Genomic DNA, 23,194 nt, shown 5'->3' on the forward strand with positions numbered 1-23,194 from the left:
ACAAATTGAATTCTCCATTGAAAGCCATTTTCGCCTATTAAAATTGTATGAACACACACACACACACTCTCACACACACACACACACACACACACACACACACACACACACACACACACACACACACACACACACACACACAAATTTAAGACCTGCATGAGTAAATCTGTCTTAACTTTTAAGACAGATTTACTCATGCAGGTCTTAACTTTTAAAGACAGATTTACTCATGCAGGTCTTAACTTTTAAAGACAGATTTACTAATTCATGTCTCTTTTATTTGAAGGGAAAACTCTTGAAACATATTAGCTCAATGCTTTTAATGTACTTTAATTTATGCCCAAATATAAAGTTTACTCCTACATAGTTTCTTTCGATAAATTACAGACTTCTTCCGATAATTTACAGACTTTTAAAGATAAAAATAGATACAATCCAAGTATTTCAACATTATTTCAAAAAGTCTCTAAAAAGCACTTGTTAAATTGTTTTGAAAGTATGGATAAAGCTTCGGAGAACACTTCTGCAAAATTGTTGTCTGGATCACAAGCTGAAGAAAAATCTAAGCAGGAAATTAGTTTTGATACAGAAGCTGGAGTGATGCGAATGTCAAGCAATGACCTTTTTTGATTTTTATATCAGGTAAAACGCAACTAGTGGAATCAAGAAATGATATTGATGAAAAGTTCTTAGTAAACAATTCAGCTTTGTCTTTAGTTGAGGTGACAAAGTCTTAACAATACAAGAGAGGTGGAATTAAAGATTTTCCCTTATTACTGATATTGTTAAAGTTCTCCAGAAGTCTAATTTTTGTGATGAAATACGAGAGTTTATGACCTGAGAACAGCGGGCTTTGGCGTTAGACAAAACCTTTTTACAATCGTTTCTAGCAAAAGTAAACAGACATCTGTTTTCTGGAGAATTGTTTTGCTGGTAGATTTGGAAGTAACGGTTTCGATTGGAAATTGCAGAAGCACAATGCGAAGAAAACTATGGAGAAGGGTGAGGCTTGACCTGGAATCGTTAAGAGGGAATAAAAGATTCCATGCCAGCCTGAATCCATAAAGTTATGCAAGAAGCACATTTGTCAGCAGGAAGACGAAAGATTTTTACCAAAGGGCCAACCCTGAAGAGCAAATAAAATTTTCGACATACACTTGTTTAACCCTAGCGCGCTAGAGATGAAGAAAGTAAAATCCAAACTACTCCGCTACAAATCCCACTCCGCTGCAACGGAGTAATTAGGAGGACCTTAGCGCCTCAGGAATTTTCGGGATTTTTGTGTAAAACCGATATTTTGGAATACCGGAACCTTACCACCGCCATCACTTTTGAAGTATATTACCGATTTAGTACCGATGTACCGTCATCATGACACATATAATGAAAATAATATTCAAATACCAACGGTTTATAATTTAAATTACAATTGTTTTGAAATTTATCGACATTTTTCGATTATTACAATAATTATTTTGAATTTGTATTTACTATTTGTACGTGTTAATTGATATAAATAGTATAAGTAAAGCTTATAAATATGCCAAAAAATTATGTGGCCATGCGTAAGTTGTTTAAATTTATATAAAATATTTCGGTTTTCTTAAATTAGACATTTTTGAAAAGGCAAATGTTTTACCATTCTTTTGAAAATAAAGGAAATTATTACGATTTATTGTATTTTGTGTCACACACACACATACACACACACACACACACACACACACACACACACACACACACACACACACACACACACACACACACACACACACACACAAACACACGATTACCAAATAATATCAGTAACTATTTAAACACACACACACATACTGAGTGTGCATGTGTTTATATAGTTTCTGATACATAAATTATGTAACATAATACTAAATATATTGTAACATAACAATATTATGTAACATAATACCAAATCATGAACCTTATTAAGTTTTTTATATTTCACATAGTTACTGATATTTTATGCAGTTATTGATATTTTATTTGGTCAGATTGGAATCAACACCATGATCATTCTATTATTGGTATCAAGTTATTCAGTTAAACCTGCAACATGTTCTGCTTCCTTATAGAAGTTGCTTAGCTTTTTTTAAAGTTTCTTTTTCAGGCAACTATACCCTCCCCCACCTTGCAGCTCTTGTTTGAGTAAAGTCTAGTAACAGTGTTTTAAACAAATACTCATCTTGGTCAAGTCTAACCAACCCCATAAAGCTACTATTGCAAAAAACTTTCTAGCAAAATTTCTTTTGACTTGTTTTGCGTTTCTTTATCTGATTAATTAGCATGAATGTAAACCTTTCATACATTGTTTCCTGTCTTCAATAATAAATGCTGCATCAGCTAGATTTTAAGTTTTTGCTTGAGCTTCTTTGCTAAAAGCTATGCAACTTTATTTTATCACCTAACCTGTACCCTCAACAGGTCTAAACTTAGTTTAATGTTACTGAGGCAAGCTGGTAGTAAGGTCTAAACTCTGTGGTAGCTCTCAAAGCTGCTTTTATTAGCAACTGTAAAATATCAGGATATTAAATTTGCTATGTTATACATAATTGGTGTACCTTTTTAGCACTTTAGAAGTGAGTTGTAAAGAGCTGTAAATGAAGGTAAAGAGCTCTTTGTTATGATTTTAAGTGGATTAGTAGGAATGAGGTAACTATATGTCATATTACTTGGGTTGCCAGGTTACAACAATTCACAACAATAATGCTAATTTTGATTGCCAGATTTTTTTTTTTTTAATTTCAAGATGATTTTAAAACTCTATTCTTAATTAACAAAACTTTTTTTCCTACTTATTTATTGTTTTTTAATTGCTTTTTTTAACTGATTGTAAATGTGTTTTAAAAACTTTATAAAAATATTATTTTAAAAAAAATCGATTTTGTAAATAATTAAAGTGGTGAAATCACTCCAACTTTTTTGTGGCAGTTTTGCAAACCAGTTTTTTGTTATAATTTCAAGTGGATTAGCAGTAATGAGTCATATTACTTAAGGTGTCATGTATGTCAAGTGCTCTAATAATTTGTATCTTGACTACAGCACACAAAATGTTAAATATAGAATCCATTATTTACCATCATATTGTTTCAAACTACCTTTTACAAAAGTTAATTGCATTGCCAGTTGTTGTTTTTTATCTCTAAAAAGATTTTCAAGATAATAAGTGTTGTATTTTATTTTTGAAAAAGTTATCAATGATTGGTTTATATTAATAAGCAAACCCTGAAATTTTCAACGCAAAACTTTATTGATTTATAAGCTTCATTGTGGTTCATTTGAAAGTTATAATTTTTCTAAAGTAATAAAGTTCAGGAACAGTTGGGAGGGGGTGGGGAAGGAGTGAGCAGGGAAATTGGGAAGTATTTTGACAAATTCCCAATTTTATCATAACACAGTATCAAATTTAATCCTGGTTTACACCCTGTAAGGACTTGGTTTTAGTGCCACATCTTAAAATCCAGGGATCGTTTTGGTTAACAAAAAGTGATTTTTCCATCAAAAAGCAATTTTATATATTTTAACAATTTTTTAGGTTTTTTAGGTTGCCATTATGAATAAAATTTGGCAAATAATTCTCAATTAAGTCAATGTTTCACAAAAGTAATTTTAGAGTTTTTGAAAAAGTTTGAAATTTTTCTAAAAGTTTGTTTTAAAAATAAAGAGCTTCAAAGTATGAACAAAACATGATTTCAATACTGAACTTTTATTTTTTTGAAAAATGAAAAGTTTCAAATCTCAGGAACCACAAAAGGTTTTTTGTTAAAAAATTTTGGATTTGCTTTTGCTCTCATAAATAATCAATAAACCAACCCTCCAAATTTTATAAAAGTCTTTGATCCGATTTAACCTTGGTCCACTTGGCATTGAAAGACCCACATTTTGTTTCTAATACAAAGTTGTGATAATTTCACCTCATCCAAAGAATAAGGCAGAACTATTTTATTTCTTGAATCTAATGAGCACATTTCCCCTGACATCTCAGAGAAACCGACCAATCAATTGTTAGAAAACCTGTTTATCGCAGCTTCAATTTCTATCCAACCCTTCAACAAGCTTGTGATTCGCACAACATCCAATCTCGTCACAGCCTTATAATATTGTTCCAGAACTGTCTTCAATATTTTATTAACTCTTTAATATAATTTATGTGATTTCTCTAATATTTTTCATTTTTATATTGGTTACACAAAATTCAAACATCTTATCTACATCTAAAATCTGTCCAGTCACTGTCCTTTTTAAACTGGCTTGTGCAGTTATTTGTTTTACTGTGCCCCCAATACCATCACAAGCAGATTTACTCTACTACTTACTATTATTACTATTTTTAGCAAGGTCTTTGTAGTGAGAAGAGCATCTAAGGGTAATTCCATGTCAAATCACTTACGGTTCTTGAGATATTCAGGATTCAATTTTCTTATTTATCCTAACTCGGCTTTTTTTGTCGTTAAATAGCGATATTTTATGAACCAAATGAGGTATAATCCTGAAATTTTTACATAGGCAAACTTCCGCATAGCGGATACAAGTTTCAAATTAAAAAAATTTTTGATCACCTTAATTACATGTAAATTAAATAATAAAGGTATATATACTAAGCCATAACAAAGGGCTCCAAATGTGGCCTCCGCAATGCACACCAAAAGTACAAACAGGGACACCATCCATGCGCAACATGGCACTGTTAATACTTTGATATTTTTCAGCTGTTGATGGAATCAGCCTCTCTGAGAGCTACTACAGAGTTCGGGAAACCTGACTACCAGCCGGCCTCAGAACCATAAAACTGAGTTTTAGAGCTGTACCCTCATTAGGAGATAATAGAATAAGTTGCCTAGTCATAAAAACAGAGACACAAGCAAAACCCTTGCATTGAGTGAAGAAGATTCAGCATCCTAAACTGGAAACAATGTATTAAAAATACATCTAAGTCAGTCTAATAGGTGCAGAAGGGGTGTGAGGCTGGTCAACAGATAGAATCTGTTTACCCCTTAAGTCTTTACCTAGGAGGGCTTCTTCAAGACAGTAGCCAGATGCATTTAATCTTTACAATGAGGCTTAGTTGATATTCGTTTTTAGAAATGATTGTTTCTTTTTTGATAGAAAATGTGACAATATCGCTATCAATGGCAATAACTCATAAAACGCAAGACATATCTGTTGTACCTGGCTGGAAATTATGCAGTAGTTGTTATAAAAGCGTACAGAGTATAAATAAAAAGTTAGAATCAAATGATCAACGCTAGGGTTAAGTCTGAACATGAACAATGTGCATCTCTCAATGAAAGTTTTAAATCTATACGTGTGTCACCTATTAAGCTTAAATCAGTGCCAAAACACCAACGGTTACCAGCTGTTAAAAGAAAATTTGATCAAATAACTGAAGCAACAACAAGCAAAGTAAATGAAGCTTATAATATTGACCCTATGATTAGATTGACACCAACTTTTACACCACTAACCTCTTCAGATGATAACCATTAAATTGACTCTAATCTTACTTTCAAATGAATTAAAAGATAAACTAAAAAATGCGACATCATACTCCGCAAAAATACAGATATTAACATACTCCAGTATCATGGTCACTCCCAAAATCTGCAGAATTTTTAAATGTATCCATTTACCTTAAACAAGAGGCTAGAAAAGCTAAAAAAAAACATGGAATTTTGTATAAACTATCATCAAAGAAGGGGAAGTCACTTTCCATTATAACTATTGATCTTGTTCATAGCTTTTATCAAAGTGACAAGTATACACAAATGATGCCTGGAAAAAAAGATTTTGTCAGTATAGGGTACAGGCAACACATGCAAAAAACTATAGATTAATTTAAAAAAACTTTATGTAGCATTTAAATCTGAACACTCTAATTTAAATGTTGAGTTTTCAGAGTTTTGCAGCCTTTACCCAAGATGGTGTGTAATTATAAACTCATCTGGCACTCACAATGTTTGTGTCTGTATCTATGGTCAGAATGTTAGGTTGTTAACTAACACTCTTAAAATTGACAAAGACTATACATTTAATGGGAATAATTGTTTGCAATTGAGATAATCCAGAGTGCATATTACATTGATGTCTACTATGTTCTAGTATTAATGCTTTAAAAGAATCTTAACAGTAAAATTTAACAACAGTGATAAAGAAATAACAGTTAACCAATCACAAGATACAGACAGAACTATATTGATCAATCAAAAAATAAATATTGAAGGTGTTATTGACCTTATATGCAATAAAATAGATTAACATCTCATTCACTTATAGTTAATAGTCAATACCTTAAAGACTGTAAAGAGTTGTTAAATCACAATGAGTGTATAATATTGGATGACTTTGCAGAGAACTTTCAATTTATTTTTCTCTTGTGCAGCTGCTATATCTATTTGTAATCATTTTTTTCTTGTTTTTCAAAGGAACAACAAAACAAAAGAAAGATTTTATAGTGCATTAGATGGAGGAGAAAAGGCTAGGGCTATTGCTCTTGGTATATCTAAGGCTTTTGACAAACTTTAGCATGCTGGTTTTCTCCATAAGTTTGTTTCATATAATGTATCTGGAAAAGTTATTGAGATTATCAAATCTTTTCTCTCTAACCACTTTATTAAATTCATCGTCCAAGGCCAACACACTTCCTTATTTCCAGTAACTATTGGGGTACCATAAGGTTCTATCCTTGGTCCTGTTTTGTTTCTTATCTACATTAATGATCTTCCCAACAACCATACATCTAAAGTAGTTCTTTTTACTGATGACTCAACTTTATATATACTTTTGTCTTGACAAATAGTCTTCGCTTTTCAATCGCTTAGAACACGCAGCCGATCTTGAATCTGATCTCACTTCTGTAACAGATTGGGGCTCACAGTGGCTTGTAAATTTTAACCCCAACAAAGCTCAGTTATTTATGTCAAACAGCTATCGCAATACTGTTGACATAGGAACCATATATACAATTGATTGCTAAATTAGCATCTGCTAAGGTTGCTTCTCTTTATCGTGCTCGCCATTTCTTTCTTCTGATTCCATTCTCTATCTCTACAAATATAATAGATTATTAATTTATATATACATATAAGCTTAGCAGATAAAGCAGATGCAGTAGATAGAAGTTCAAGCTTAGCAAATATATATATATATATATATATATATATATATATATATATATATATATATATATATATATTAAGCCACTGTCTAAACATACTTTTTTTTCTGAATACATTTGTTCACTTTGGGATTTTTGTGATACATATATATAATCACGGTTCCAAATAAATTAGCTAATTCGGATCTAAGGTAATTTGGGAAATCATTTCATAGTTTTCTATTAATTGACTCTTTTCTCAAAAAAATTATAATACTTTTTTTTTTTTTTGCAAGATTCTTTTTTATTTTAGAGTGTTCACAGAGAGTTCTGATTTTGATTTAATTTAGGTTAGTTTATTGGAAGCTAGAATTTTTATCTCATGCCTTTGCGCCCTATGTATGGTTTGTCTAATTTTAGTATTCATTACTGCAATACAAAAACTTTATTTTGCTTATATCAGAAGAAACAACTAACTATATTTTAAAGAAATGTTTGTCATTTTCAATATATTTTTGTAACATAAAAGATAATAAAATCACTTTGAAGAAAGAATGCGATGGTCGCATTTCTCTTGATTTCCATTCTGCTCTAGTTTTAAACCAGTATGCAACTATGCCTCTTCACCATTCCATAAACTTTTTTTTAAGGTTTCAGTTCTTTCCACCGATTGTGAGTTGTTTGACAGATCAGTGAGAGAAATTTTTCTAGCAGATTGAATAGTTTGTTGTAACTTACATGAGGTAATAAAAAATGTAATAAAGCAACATTAACATCAACAAACTCCAAACTTCCACTTTGAAGTTCAATGGTATAACTAATTATCTTCTTTCCTTAAATGTAGCTTTTTCAAATGTAACTTTAGAGTTAGCTCCAACTCTCTTCCTACACACTCCACATGGCCACTTCCCAGTATTTTCTGCTTGCTCATTCTTGACTTTACAATGCATAACTTTTGTCTTATTCATGTTTATCGAAAGCCCTTTTGCTTCAATTCCATCTTTCCAAGTCTCAACCTTAATAATAATTCTTCTTCTGTTTCAGTAATCTCTGAGTAACTGCTTTCGCTAACTATTTGCTCATCAAACTCTACACTTAATTTAAAAATGTAAATAACTATTAATATGGTTATATTATAAGTAACGCAGGCTAAGCAAAGACAGGTAGCCCGAGCTAGTTGGGGGGGAACCAAGCTAGTGAGTGGCTCCAAAAAGGGCCGATCATGTTATGTAGTTTCCTAAACATTGTTTGGTAATACTTGTATTACATTTTAAAAATAGAATTTATAAGATAAACAGAAAGCGACTAAGGGCTTTTCCTTAGGACCTCCAGACTCTTAGGCTTAGGGCCTTAGATGTTATGGGCCTCTCCTTGTCATGATTGGCCACTGATTGCATAAATAACATAATTAAATGTAGTTAATAAAGCTATATATCCAATTAAAAACATGAGTATGTAGTTTGATACAAAACAGCTGTACGGTAAAAATAAATTTTTATCAACACAACTAGTAAACTAATTCATTTTTAAATCGATATTTCATATGAATCCAAATAAAAACTAAATAATTTACATATTAACTTGTTAAATAGTTTTTTATTCACCGCAGAACTTTGTAGTTTTTTTGTAAATTGCTTTATTATTAACTGTTTACCATCTGAAAAGTGTAGTTATGTTCTCAACATGAGAATTTACTCTAAAGTTTACCCATTTTTCTTTTATGGTTCCCAAAAAGATTTCTTATACAGAATACATAAATCCCATGCTGAGCCAAGAGCTATCTAATACATGACAGTGGCTTTATATATATAGGTAGGTTTATATTTGTAATATATTTAATGTAAGTTTAAGTCAATATCTTATTTTTATAGGAAACTAATAATACCATCATTACCAAACAGCACCAAGATGGCAGTATTTGGAGATCTTATTGACTTTTCTGAAGATTTAGTGAATAGTAAAAAAACTTTTTTTTTTCTTTTTTTTCTTTTTTTTTTTTTACATTAAAGTATGTTATTTTTTTATATGTGTTGTCTTGGTTTCATTTTTTCGTCTAACTTTGAAACATTGTGTAAAATAGTGTGTTTGTTTAGTTGTTAGGAATACATGATATATGTAAATTATCTCAGAAAAGATGTTTTACTCTTTTTGTTTCTGTGTTGAAAAAAACCTTTAACTACAATCTTTAAAACATGAATTACAATCAATCAACTTGTTTATCTAAGTTTGTACAAAAGAAATTGAAAAGCTTATGCTCAAGTGAGCATTCTAAATTAAGATATTTTTATAACCAGTGCTTCAGAAATAGTTTTTCAAAATAAAAAGTTTTAGAGAAAAGAAAAAAGAGATCTTTTGTTTATATTTATAAGTTATGCTGCTTTAAATATAGTTTTAAATTTTAAATACTTCAAATTAATATTATAGTGTAAATCTTTTTTGCAACAAAATCGTTTAAAATTTCATAGTTTTCCTATCAATAAAAATATTGACAAAAGAAAGTTAAACTATTTTTTCATTTTTGTGTTACAATAAATACAGCATACTTAAAATTCTTCTTGATCTAGGTGTGCTTTTTTTTTTTAATGGTAGGATAAAATAAAAGTTGGGAAGAAAAGGTTAATGAAGGAAACCATCAAAATATTTTTCATCAAAACTCATAAAGCTTTAATATTAAATTTATCAATTATTGCAACAGCACTTAACATATCTCTTAAAGAAAAAATTTAAAAAAATTAAATTAAAGTAAATTATTATAGGAATAAAAATGGACATTTTTTCACAATAAAAATAAATGAAAATAAATAATGAAAATCATAAAATATATTTATATTCTACTTTAAACAAATTGCAATTAATTATAATTGTTACAAATAATAATAATAATATTAGTTACAAGTAAAAATAATTCTTTTTACAAGTGGTACTAATAAGAGTATAATAATTTTGAAAATTTTTTTTTTATTTTCAAAAATAAAAAAAAATAAAATCTTATAGAAGTTGTTTCTTGTTTCAAATGTAAGAATGATTTTTGTTTTTAAAATTTACTGATCACACCCCAATTATGATAAGGCAGATACACCCTGTTATTGTATGCTAGGTACGGTTGTGTGCAATAAATTTGGAAAAAATAATGTCACTGGGGCGAAATTCTAAGAAATGTTTGTCTGCTACTGAAATTCTAAGAAATGTTTGTCTGCTACTGAAATTAGTATTTTTCAGTCATCTTTTTGCTACATTTAAAATTGATAAAGTTTAATGGGAGAAACAGAGCCACTGAAAGGGAGAGGCAAACGGGACAATCGTCCCCCGTGCCCTGAGATAATATGGGCGCCAAAAATCATTATCTATGCATTCGCTAGCTTAAAGAAAGTAGCTGCCAAAGAAAGATGTACTTAAGCCTATACTAATCACTTTTTTTTCAAAGACTACTAAATGAAAAAAAACATGCCATAAGTGTTTAAAAACTGAAAAAAGAAACCTGTAATGCAAAAATTAAAAAATTTTGGTTATTTATACTACTTATAAATTTTGAACACTGGAAGGGGTCAGAAGCAGTGATGTTTTGGCGCTGAAATGCACCGGAGCATCATTCTGGTGCTTTTTAATTATTCCAGAACGCATATCTTTATTTTATACAAAAATATTATTTAAAAAATAATCATAAATTAAATATATATGATATAAATTAAATTTTCAATATAATTAACTACCATGTACATACTACTACTTTTAAATTTTAAAATCAGTTGAAAAGATTTAGTTTTATAGCATATTTGCAAATTATTTTATAGCATATTAATATACAAACAAAGCTGATACAGTTCTAATACTGTATATTGCAAGTGAATACTGTAAATGAATTGATTTTTATTTGTTATGAATTGTTATTCCTTGGTTGAATATTATTTCAATTTTCATAGTATTGCTATTCTAAAACTAACTTGGCTAATTAAAACTAAAATTTTATTAATTCCATTTAATAAAAACTCAAAACTGTTGATGAAAAGCAGACTTCAATTAGTATTATATTTTATAGAAAGAAAAAAATAGCACTATTAGCATCTTTGTGTAAAAATAATATTAGAGCATCAAAAAAGTACTGCTCATATTCAAGCTCAAAAAATAATTGAATATGGAAATAAGGCAAAAATAGAAAATTTAATTGATAAAATGAATGAGTTGGAAATGAGTAACACCAGAAAGGTTTTTGTACAGCCTATTACATTACAAAATACAATTAATCCTATTCGGACCATTTTGATTTATTACATCTTCATAAACTGAATGAAACAAGTATGTAGAACTTATCGCAAAACAAATGAAAAAAAAACTTGTAAACAAATTATAAATGTTGGCGGAAACTTATCATTAATAATTGATGAGTATACAACGTTGAGCAAAAAAATCATTTTTAATAATACTTTTAAAATGCAAAACGGATATATCAGAGAATCCTCATTATCTATTTCTAGATATAATTGAACTGATCAAACCGCAAGTACTATACCACAAACTCTGTTGGAGTGTCTTAAAAAACATAGATTCACTGATGATTTAAAGCAGCATTTAATTTCTTTTACAACTGATTGAGCAATTATTATGCTAGGGAAAAAATCTGTTGTGGGAATGAAGTTTTTGGAAAATTATCCTAATTTAATTATAAGGCATTGTTTAGAGTTGCCAATAGGAGATGCAATTGCGTTAGTAATTGAAAAAAATCATTTTCAAACGTTTATGGATAAACTTTATTCTGTTTATAGTCAATCAGTTAAAAACCAAAGAGAAATAGAAGAATGCGCTTCTGCTGTTGGAAATAAAATTTAAAAAATTGGACGGATATTTGATGTTCGTTGGGTTGCCAGTTCTTTTAAAATTGTATCTGCGGTATGGCAGAACTTTGCATCATTGTGCAATCATTTTGAAACTGCTAGCAAAAGTAATATGTCATTCAAACTAAAGCAAGTTATGTTTAACGAATTAAGTAAGCAAATAACATCTTAGCATCTAAGCAGTTTGTAACTTATTTGGCATTTAGGTATGATGTTTTATGTGAAATATCCACAATTTCCGAAGCATTGCAAAAACAAGACAGGACTATAGTACAAGCAGATAAATAGATTCGCACAATTTTATATTTACAAATTTTAAAAGACCTTTAATACCATCGACTAATATTTTGAAATAGTGTTATTAGTAATATGAAACATAGACTGAATGGTAGCATAAACAGAACCGAAGAAAAGCAAGGTATTTTAACTTCATCCATTCTTAACAAGTTAAGAGTATTGGAATCAAGTGAACGGCCATTTTTTATAAATTTTCAAAATGGGGATGAGGAACTTCAGTCGCTTTGCAAGCATTTTAAAGTAGCATTTCTAAAATGTGTTAATGCTTTCAGATATTACATAACCAACGGTGGTCGATTTATACCAAAGGATTTAAATGAAATAATTTCTTACTATAAAATTATTGCTTGAATATTTTGCTGAATGTGAACGTGGCATTAGCAGCATGAATTTAATAGTAACTACTTTATGGTCACGAGTTCTAGTAGAACATGTTTGAAGTTTATTTTTCATTAAATTAAATGGTCCACCACTCAATTTTTTTAAATCTGAAGATTATGTCAAAAGTTGGTTGCAATCATATTGTTTGCCTGACAATTCTTCAACTAAGATAGCAGCACCAACATCTACAATTATAAATCCTTTATGGCAATTTTTATAATGTTTAATATATAATGCTTATAAAGTGTATCAGCGTTATTGTTATCTCTTTATTATTACCTTATTTATTCGTCCTAACCTAACGCGTTCCGGTACTTATTGAATATCTTTAGAGTTGCACTTTGTCATTCAACAAATTCAAATTAAATTTGGGATTGTAAAAACTGTTTCTTTAAGATTCTCTTTCATCTGGTTGAAATATCATCAGCCAATACAAGTTTAAGCTTGTGAAAAGATAACGTTTGGAAAATATTTTACTTTTTAATAGTTTGAAAGGAGTCGTAATTTTTCAATTCTATAAACGCTTTAGGCTTTCTCAGGCAAATAATTTCAAATAGTGTATAGCCTATTTTCCAATCTATATTTGATTTTATATATTAATTTGAATTTTTTAACACAATGCCAACCGGCTAAAATAAAACTGTCACAGAAAATAAACAACCTTTAAGTAAATTTAAACTTATTTAAAAAATTTGTTGTTTAAAAAATTGTAGGGTCATTATAGAACAAGAAAATCTATTGGACATTCATGATGAAAATGAATTGGACACATCTCTGTTGTAATATGACATAACAGTAATAATTTTTGCTAGTAAAAAAGTTAGAAAAGAGTGTTATCAATATTAATTTCAAAGAATCTGTTTAATAATCAGTGAATGTTAAATGTGTTGCATAAGTGTTATTTAATCCAGATACAGTTCATGAAAATATGTATAGTAAACTATTACAAAAAAAAACAGTCATTAACTTGTATAATTGTACATCCTTTTAATTTTAAAATATGCATGCTTATTGAGGCGCAAATGTTTCTTTGGCATTGTGAAAGCTTTTGGTGGCCCTCGAAAGAGATGTTTAGGTTACATATGGATTTTGTATGCAGCCTTATTACTATCTTATTTTATAAACTTAATGGCATTAAATTGAGTATTCGGTGGGCCAAAAAACAACCTCTAAATGTATTTTATTTAACAAGATAACACTGAGAATAAAAAAATTTTTTTTGAGTTGCCACCAAGGTCTTTTAACAATTACAGAGTCGCTAATATTTTGAAAAAAAATTTCTTAGAAATAGGTCAACTTGGTACTCAAATGAAACAAATTATATAAAAATTTGGACAATAATAACAGTTTTATAGAAAAATTATTGTTTTTTTTTATTTAAAAATTAAAAAATTTTTACAAATTTTTCGTTATTTTTTCAATATTTTAATGTTTTTCTATAAAGCAAATATTATTTTCGAGGTTTTTATATAATTTGAGTACCAGGTTTTATAATTTTATAATTTGAGTACCAGATTGACCTACTTTTAATTAACTTTTTTTTCAAAATATTGGGGACTTTGTAAATGTTTAAAGGTCTTAGAGTCAGCTCTAAAATTGTTTTTTGTTCAAAATATTTTTATTTCCAGTGTTATTATATAAAATACATTTAGAGGTATATTAAAAATTGTTGTTTTTCAATGCCCCCCAAATGAGTATATTCAATAGTTTGTCTGTGCAAAAAGACATGCATCATACATAAAATTGGGCTCCCTATGCATAATAATATAATTTTTTTAAAAATGAAAATTAAATTAAAGATAAGGTGAAATGTTCATAACCTATTGATAAAATTAATCAATAGAGAGAAAAAAATTCAAAATAATGTTATAAGTAAATGAAGGGGACAAAGGCTACTTAAAATCTGACTTTAATTCAAGAATAATTCAGGGCTTAGTTCTAATACTGATTACAAAATCTCTGTAAAAAAGTCAATTATAATTGGTAGTGTAAATAAGTCAATCATAAAATCAGTATTCAAAACAACTTTATTAATAAAACAGGTGTTGAACAAAGGTTTTATAAGGTTTGAAGTGAAAAAGTTTAGTTTAATTATATAAACTTGTTATATACAAATGTTTAATAAGATTATATAAATATTTACAAATATAGAAAACATAAAATTATTAAGAAAAATATTAATTTTATAAATAATACTTTAAGAGAAAATAATATTTATAGCTTTCTTTTTGTTTTTCTTTTAGTAAGTGATACTAAGCGTTCTTCAAATTTGATTATTTCTTCAATGACATCAAATGCATTCTTTTTTCAAACTTCTCATCATTTACCAAATCCTTACTTGGAGAATATCTCACTTGATAAAGAAGAAACACCCCCTCCTTTGCCACCTAAAGAACCACCGCCATTACCTCCAAAACAAAGATATAGTAAAAGAATAGAATCTACTGACAAACATGGCAAGAATTCTTTAATGAAAGGTAGTTTTAAATTTGTTTATCGAAGTTTATTTGTATAAAGTTTTTGTACAAATAAACTTTGATAAACAAAAACCGTTTACAAAAAAAATTGTAATTGGTTTTTGACATCGAACTGTACCTCAAAATGAATTTTTCTAACCAATTTTAGTAAAATCAGTTATTTAAGAAGCTCCATATGTCAAAAAAAAAATTTTTATGCTTTTGTAACAAAAAAAATTTTATATGCTTTTGTAACAAAAACTTCTCTAAAGGTCAACTTTGACTTTAAGTAAAATGAATTTTGATTTTGAGCATAAATTTATCCTTTTTTGGATAAAAATGGATGAAGCAAAATAAAAATCATACTTTAGTCAGATATCTCGTTATTATTGAGTATCAACCGGAAACTTTCAGAGGATCCATACAGAGGAAAATAAAAGGTTAATAAAAATTCAAGTTTAAAAAAAAAATAAAAAAATTTGTTACTATAATAAAGGTTGTTTCAAGATTAAAATTCAATAATAAATTTAATAAAATTATATATATAAATATATATATATAAATATAAATATATATATATATATATATATATATATATATATATATATATATATATATATATATATGTATGTAAATTATGATAGTGTATTTTACAAATAGAGTGCTCAATGTTCTTAACAGAGCAATAATAAATTAGTAAAAAACACTTATCTAACTTTTATCTTCTACTTTAAGTTTCACCATTGCTGGATCATCAGGAAGAGAACTCTTCCTGATGATCCAGCAATGGTGAAACTTAAAGTAGAAGAAAAAAGTTAGATAAGTGTTTTTTACTAATTTATATATATATACACACACACACACACACACACACACACACACACACACACACACACACACACACACACATACACACACACAGGGTACGGAAAAAGTTCCCGTACAAAAATATAAACAGCAAAAACAGCAAAAGCTTATGTACAAGACGAGAATTAAATTACACTTTAATTTAAAACAAAATAATACTAAAAAATACTAAAAGAATACAAAGGAAAACAAAAACATACTAAAAACACTCTATATATGGAAAGAAAACACCATACAGATAATTTTTTTAAGTTATACTTTTGTACGGGAACTTTTTCCGCACCCTGTATATATATATATATATATATATATATATATATATATATATATATATATATATATATATATATATATATATATATATATATCTTTGCATAGAAGTTGAAAGAGTCTTTTATGGCAAAAAAAAAGTCTCTTTCTATGCTTTTTTTTAACATTTAAGTCATCAACAATTCATCAACATTTTAAACAGTTAATTAAATGTGGAAGTACATTTAAATTTATTGTTTTTTAAAAAACCGCAATAATTATGATTTTATGGCAATAAGTTTTCTAAATTAATGATGTTTTTGTTTTTGTTTTTTTATCGTTTTATACTTATTTTTTAAATATTTACTTTTTATTTACTTTTATTTTTGTTTTATTGACATGAGTGCAAATACATTGGTTAACTTAAATAGGTAGAACGTGCTAGCTGTATTTTGACTGACTAAATAAGTAAAACATGCAAGGAGTGCCACTGCATTGACTGACAAATAAGTAGAACATGCGAGGAGTGCTGCTACATCGACTGATAAATAGGTAAACGTGCGAGGAGTGCTGCTATATCGACTGACAAATCGGTAGAACATGTAAGAAGTGCTGCTACATCGACTAAGGGTTTTGTTTCTTCCAACGTTTCTTCCAAAAACAACAGTTTTTGGAAGAAACGTTTATTTAATTAACACCATAAATTAGTTTGCTGTTTTATTTTTTGTGTATTTTTTGTGTCATTATTTTCATTCTTTATTGCGTGTAATTGATTTGAATATGATAAATAGTATGTCTAGATATCAAAGTTTGCAAAAGGATTAGATCCCTCAAGCAAAATTATTTTGTATGGTATGGTTATTAATTTGTTTTTACATCAAATATCAAGTTTTAGTGTTCATCTTTCTTAAGGTGAAAACAAGTATTTCTGTTGACCAACCCTGTACCTCTTCTTCATCTAAAAGCTCATACATGTAGACTTATATTGCCTTGTTTCCTGCCCAGGATGATGAATCCTTAATTGTCTTGATTCAATTCTGTTATTGCTAATTAAACTTCCATGATTTTCTTAATACTTGATAGGAATAAATGTTTTTAAAAAAACACTATTAAAAAGTACACCGTAGTTAAAACCTTATAATACCTTATTATTTTGAAACAAAAATATTTACTGTCAGTTTTTATTTTCCAGATTCGTTTCTTCGAGTTAATACATATTCGCCGCCAATTGCACTGAAGAAATCTTCAAAGACAATAGAATGTCAAAAAAAATTTAGTAAAACCGAATGCATAGAAAACAACACTTTAGAAAAAGAAACCTGTTATACGAAAAAATGTTTCAAGGAAACTCTTACAAAATTAAGAAGTCAATCTTTAAATGATTTGCCATCACAATCAAAAGTATTGAGCCCGATAAGACATAGATCTATGGAGAGTTTTCAGTTTTTATCAGGCCCTACATTGTTACAGTCAATTAAGTATACTCTACGTATCTCTAATGAAGTTTCTAAACTAAACAAACCATCTCGACCTCCCCCACCTAAAACAAATCGATTCTCGTGTCCTCAACCTTATAGTATTACTCAGAATGGTGTTGACATGTTTTTAGATAATATCATGTTTAAAAAAGCAGAAGAAAGAAACGAGGAAGCCAAAGATTTTTTTAAGACAATGAATGAGTTGCGTTCATTGTTTCGACACACAGATAAAACAGTTAATCCGGGGTATATTAAAGCTCCTCAGTGCCTAAATCACGCATTAAATGACACTATATTTACAATAATGGTGCATTTTTACACAAAATCTCAAGTTTTAACATGTTTCTCGTCAATAAAAGCTAAGGAATTTATATTGAATGCTTTAAAGTTCTTTAATACCAGTTTTAATGAATTGGATATTTTATCTGGTCAATATGTTTTGCAATTTGCTGGCTATTCAATGTTTGCTGATGATAATGTCCCATTATGTGACTATGTTTGTGTCCAAGAGACTACTAAACTTGATAAACAGTTAGAGGTGTACCTAATTTTACAAGAGCATATAAATACTGATCTGGCACGTAATGAAATTGATGATAAAGATGATATTAAAGGAATTCACTTTGATCAGTTTTTTAACAATAGTTCTTCAATTTGTGTAACTGAAGAAGGTTTGTCTGTTCTTCTTGATATGTATAACTCAGAGGCCTCTCGATTAGTTCATGATGTCTCACAAACTTATAAAATGCAGTATTTTCCTGAGCGCCTAGTTCAAGTAGTAAAAGCAATGTCTACTGCTTTGGGTTGTATCGAATTACTGGAAATCCAAAATGGCATTGCTTTGTTGCTATCACTTAAAAAAGAAATGCGTCTTACTACTTTACAGAACGCTGAGTTTCAAAATCCAATGCATTTTAACTTAATCCGTTTCAAAAAAGCTTTACAACGATTGACGTCAGGGGTATATTCACTAATTGAACTTTATTGCAAATCGTTTAATACTTCATTTGCTCCACATTGTTATCCATTTTATCGATCATTGCCGAATTGCTCTGAGCGTATAGATCCACGAACACTTACAGATAACTTTTCGATAAGAATTATGTCTGTACATCGAATACCATCAAACTGGAAATCTGAATTTACAGATTTTGAGCTAGAAGTATCTTTATATTACGGAGGTAAACTGTTATGCCCGAAGCGAAGATGCTCACCATGCAACATAGTCTATGGCTTTTTTGACCATCTTAAGGTATGTGAAGTGATTGAATTGGAAATAGCTGTAAAGCAAATTCCTCGTGAAGCAAAGGTTGCAATATCACTATTTGGTTGCAATCAGCCCAAAAGAAGTTCTGATGGTAAAACCATGCTAGGTTGGGTATCAGCTAATGTGTATGACTACCAAGGGTTTTTGTTATCAGGAAGCAAATTGCTTGGCCTCTTATCAAATGTAGAATTTAATCCTGTAGCAATCTGTGCAACAAACAACATTGAACACAGAGAGACAGTAATAGTAAAGATAGATTTTCAAGCATATCACACAGAAGTTATTTTTCCTCAGCCTATAATATTTGATGAAAGTTTGATGCATGAGACCAATGATCTTTCCCAAAAAGAAATGGAGTTTATTCAGAAAACCATAAGTAAAGATGTCGCTAAGCTTACCAAACAAGAACGACTCGTAATATGGCGTCATCGGTATAGTTTGCTTCACTCTCCAAGCGCTTTAGTATATATTCTTTCATCTGCTCCGAGCTGGGACTCAGAATCTGTTAATGATATTCACATGGTTTTAGCTCTTTGGGGCAGGGTGCCTCCTGAAGAAGCATTAATTTTTCTACAAGCCGATTTCCCTGATAAAATAGTCCGTGAAACTGCAGTTTTATGGCTAAATGAATTAACAGATGATGATCTTTATGACTTTTTGCCCGAATTAGTTCAAGCGCTCAAATACGAAGCTTATCATAAGTCTGCATTAGCTAATTTTCTCATAAAACGGAGCTTATCCAGCCCGCGTCTCACCCACTTTTTGTTTTGGCATTTAAAATATTATATTGGAGACATTCAGTTTGGTCAGCGTTTCAAAATAGTTTTAAGTGGTCTATTAGGTATATGTGGAGAAGCCATGAGAACATCATTGAGTAAACAAGACAAGCTTGTATGTATGTTAACGGACATAGCTAAAAAAATAAAAGATAGCAAGTTTGCATCAAGAAAATCTCTTTTACAAACCGAACTCGAAAAAGTGAATCTTGAAATTAGCACTTCTTTTCGTCTACCTATTGAGCCAACTATCCAAGTTTCACATATTATTTCAGAAGAGTCTTCTTATTTTAACAGTAATACGTTGCCTTTAAAGGTAGTGTTTAAAAACGAAGATCCAAAAGGAAATAAGGTACCATTAATTTTTAAAATTGGCGATGATCTGCGAAAAGATCTTGTTACCGTGCTAATGTTTCGAGTCATGAACAAATTTTGGATAAATGAGGGCTTCGATCTTAAAATGTTGTTATACAATGTCCTACCCACTGGACCTTCCATAGGGTTTATTGAAATGGTATCTAACGCTTCGACATTTAGGGAAATACATACCGAACATGGGTTGACAGGTTCTTTCAAAGAAGATTCTCTTGCACTATGGCTGCAAAGGTACAATACTTCTGAAGCAGAGTATGCTCAAGCTGTAAAAACGTTTACTGCATCGGCTGCTGCCTATTGCGTAGCAACCTATCTTCTAGGAATCGGTGATCGTCATAATGACAATATAATGTTGACAAGAAAAGGTCATTTATTTCATATTGATTTTAGTAAGTTTATGGGCGCAGTCCAAATGTTTGGTGGCATAAAAAGAGATCGCGTACCGTTCGTTCTTACCCCGGATATGGCCTACGTGATTAATAATGGGTTGGCTCCGACGCCGAATTTTCAAAAGTTTATAGAATATTGTTGTAATGCATTTAATTCGATCAGACGGAAAAAAACTTTAGTTCTTAATTTGTTAGGTTTAATGGTATATTCAGACATTTCTTATCTTTCAACTAAAGAGGATTTATTTTACATTGAAGATGCTTTACAACCTCATTTGAATGATGACCAAGCTACGACATATTTTACCAGACTAATTGAGGGTAGTTTGTCTTCTCGGTCAACTCAATTGAATTTCTTTATTCACAACGTTGCACAGATTAAAACTGCTGGCGAGACTGTTTTACGAACTTCACGATCAAATCCTCTGTTCTCGTTTTCCAATAAAATTCACACTATTGATGAAGATGGCGTATTCGCGTCAGCTCGCGTTGTTGATTTTCAAAAACGATATTTTCCTGAAAAACATTACGTATTCGTAATTAATACAATACGCGAAAATGAGAAGTTGCCTTCTTTCATATTTCGGCGTTATGAAGATTTCCAAGAGCTCCATTCAAAGTTAACATACGCATTTAACGTATCAATAGCCCTACCTGATTTACCGCCTAAAATACTACTTGGTCGCAGTCAGGTACGGGAGGTTGCCGCCCGGCGCCGTTTAGACTTGGATAAATATTTAGTTAATTTATTTTATTTGGAAGAAGTGTGGCGCTCAAATATTGTTCACACGTTTTTGTACAGTTACATAAAAGATAAAGAAGAACAAAGAAGATTTACAGATTATGTTTATTTACTCGAACAAGGCAACCATTTGTCTAGAATCGGAGGTAAAATTAAATTATCCCTGGTGTATAAAAATGATGCCTTCCATATTCTAGTCAGCCACGTTAAAGAATTAATTCCAAAACGAATAGAAGAAGTAATTGATTGCTATGTGAAATGTTATCTTTTGCCTGACCCAATGAAATGCACTAAACGAAAAACTAAAATATGTCGACGATCTCTTAACCCGACATTTAATGATATTCTTGTTTATGATTTTCTTCCATTAGAATTGCTGAAAAAACGACTTTTGCAAGTTTCTGTGTGGGAGCATGATCCCCTAAATAAGAATGAATTTCTAGGTGGTGTTGATATTTACTTGAATAATTTTAATTTAACGAATCCTGTTTCTGACTGGTTTAAGTTAACAAATATTAGTTTAGAAGATTGGTCGAATGGTATTTAATTGTAATTTATCCCTCTAAAAAAGTTTGACTGATTCTCAAATTGTCTCTCTCAGTAAGAGATCAAGTTGTTTCTCCAAGTAAGGAAAACAGGCTATAATCGGAAATTATTTAATTTTTTATTATCTGATTTGTACATGATGTATTTTTTTTCGTAGGTTTTTAATATTTATCTAATTTACTTCAAGTATTTATTCAAAATTTTTAAAATTATATTGAATTTTTATAAATAATAAATGGTTGTTTTTTTAGTTTTGTTTTTGTTTTCTTTTTTGTAAATTTTTTTTTAATTGTTTACATAAATAAATATAGCTATATATAAATATATATATAATTTTGATAATTTCTATTTTTATTTTGTTAATGGTGGGCGCGTGGTTTGTCTTCAAAGTATATTAGAAATTGAATAAAAAATATATTCGAAATAAGTAAAATATTTATAATACGTAAATACGTATTATAAATAGTGTATTTTGCATGTATGTAAATTTTATTTAAACAAAAAGTTTTCAGAAATAGCATAATGTAAAAGCAGATTAATGTACATCTATCCGAACACGTAAAAAATGTTTTTGTTTGATGAAATTTTTTTTCAAATTTATGCACTAAAATAGTTTTTTGGTGCATCAATTTGAAAAAACCATATTTATTAGGTAAAACATATAGTTAGTTAAAACATCCAAAAAAATTGAGTATTAAACTAGTTTTGAAATTTTTAAAAATATGGTTTATTAGAGTTTTTTATTCTGAATCTAATGGTAATATTTTTATTCTTTGTCGTAAAATAAGGAAGATATTTAATAAAAATCTAAAAAAGGTCTAAAAATCTATTTAATCTACTTATGTCAGTCAATTAATAAATAATCGATTATTTGTGGCAAGATGTAACCAATGAGTCTTAAGTTATAAATTAAAGACTCATTGGCTAATTAATAAAATAATGATCTACGATACTACTTCCTCTTAAAATTCTAATCTATTTCTATAAAAAAAGAACATCATTTCTAATTTTTAATATGCTAAAACTAAACTTACCTCCTGCAAATTGATACAAAAATTAAAAAACCATCACTAGCAATAAAATGCCAAACAACAACTACAGCGAAGAAGATGTTGAAAGTGCTTTGAAACATCGTTGAAAGGAAGGAATATCATAAATAAAGTGTGCATTTAACTTCAATATACCAGGTCGCAGGTCAACATGGAAGCGGTAGACCGACAGCTTTATCAGTTGAAACTGATAAGTTATTGATTCATTTAATTCAATGTTTTAGCGGTTTGGGTTCTGGTCTCTATTGTTCAACACTATTTGAAAAATACAAAACATTTATTTAAAAATGACATACCTTCATTACAGTGATGGTATAAGTATGATTCTTAAGAGAGATGGAAACAGGATGTAGAATCAACACAGAGCAGATAGAATTGCATCAAA

At 29.4% G+C, this 23,194-nt stretch overlaps 1 protein-coding gene across 1 annotated transcript; it reads left to right on the plus strand.

Annotated features, from left to right (window-relative positions):
• Positions 1 to 1,345: 1,345 nt before the first annotated feature.
• LOC100211167 (phosphatidylinositol 4-phosphate 3-kinase C2 domain-containing subunit alpha) lies at positions 1,346 to 22,010 on the plus strand. The gene is made up of 4 exons (XM_065820067.1): positions 1,346 to 1,565; positions 8,980 to 9,065; positions 14,859 to 15,092; positions 17,380 to 22,010. The coding sequence occupies exons 2-4, from the start codon at positions 9,017 to 9,019 to the stop codon at positions 21,759 to 21,761; spliced, it is 4,665 nt and encodes a 1,554-aa protein (XP_065676139.1). The 5' UTR covers positions 1,346 to 1,565; positions 8,980 to 9,016; the 3' UTR covers positions 21,762 to 22,010.
• The last annotated feature ends 1,184 nt before the right edge of the window (positions 22,011 to 23,194 follow it).

The sequence above is a fragment of the Hydra vulgaris genome, chromosome 15 (assembly GCF_038396675.1).
Source record: "Hydra vulgaris chromosome 15, alternate assembly HydraT2T_AEP".
Lineage (NCBI taxonomy): Eukaryota > Metazoa > Cnidaria > Hydrozoa > Anthoathecata > Hydridae > Hydra > Hydra vulgaris.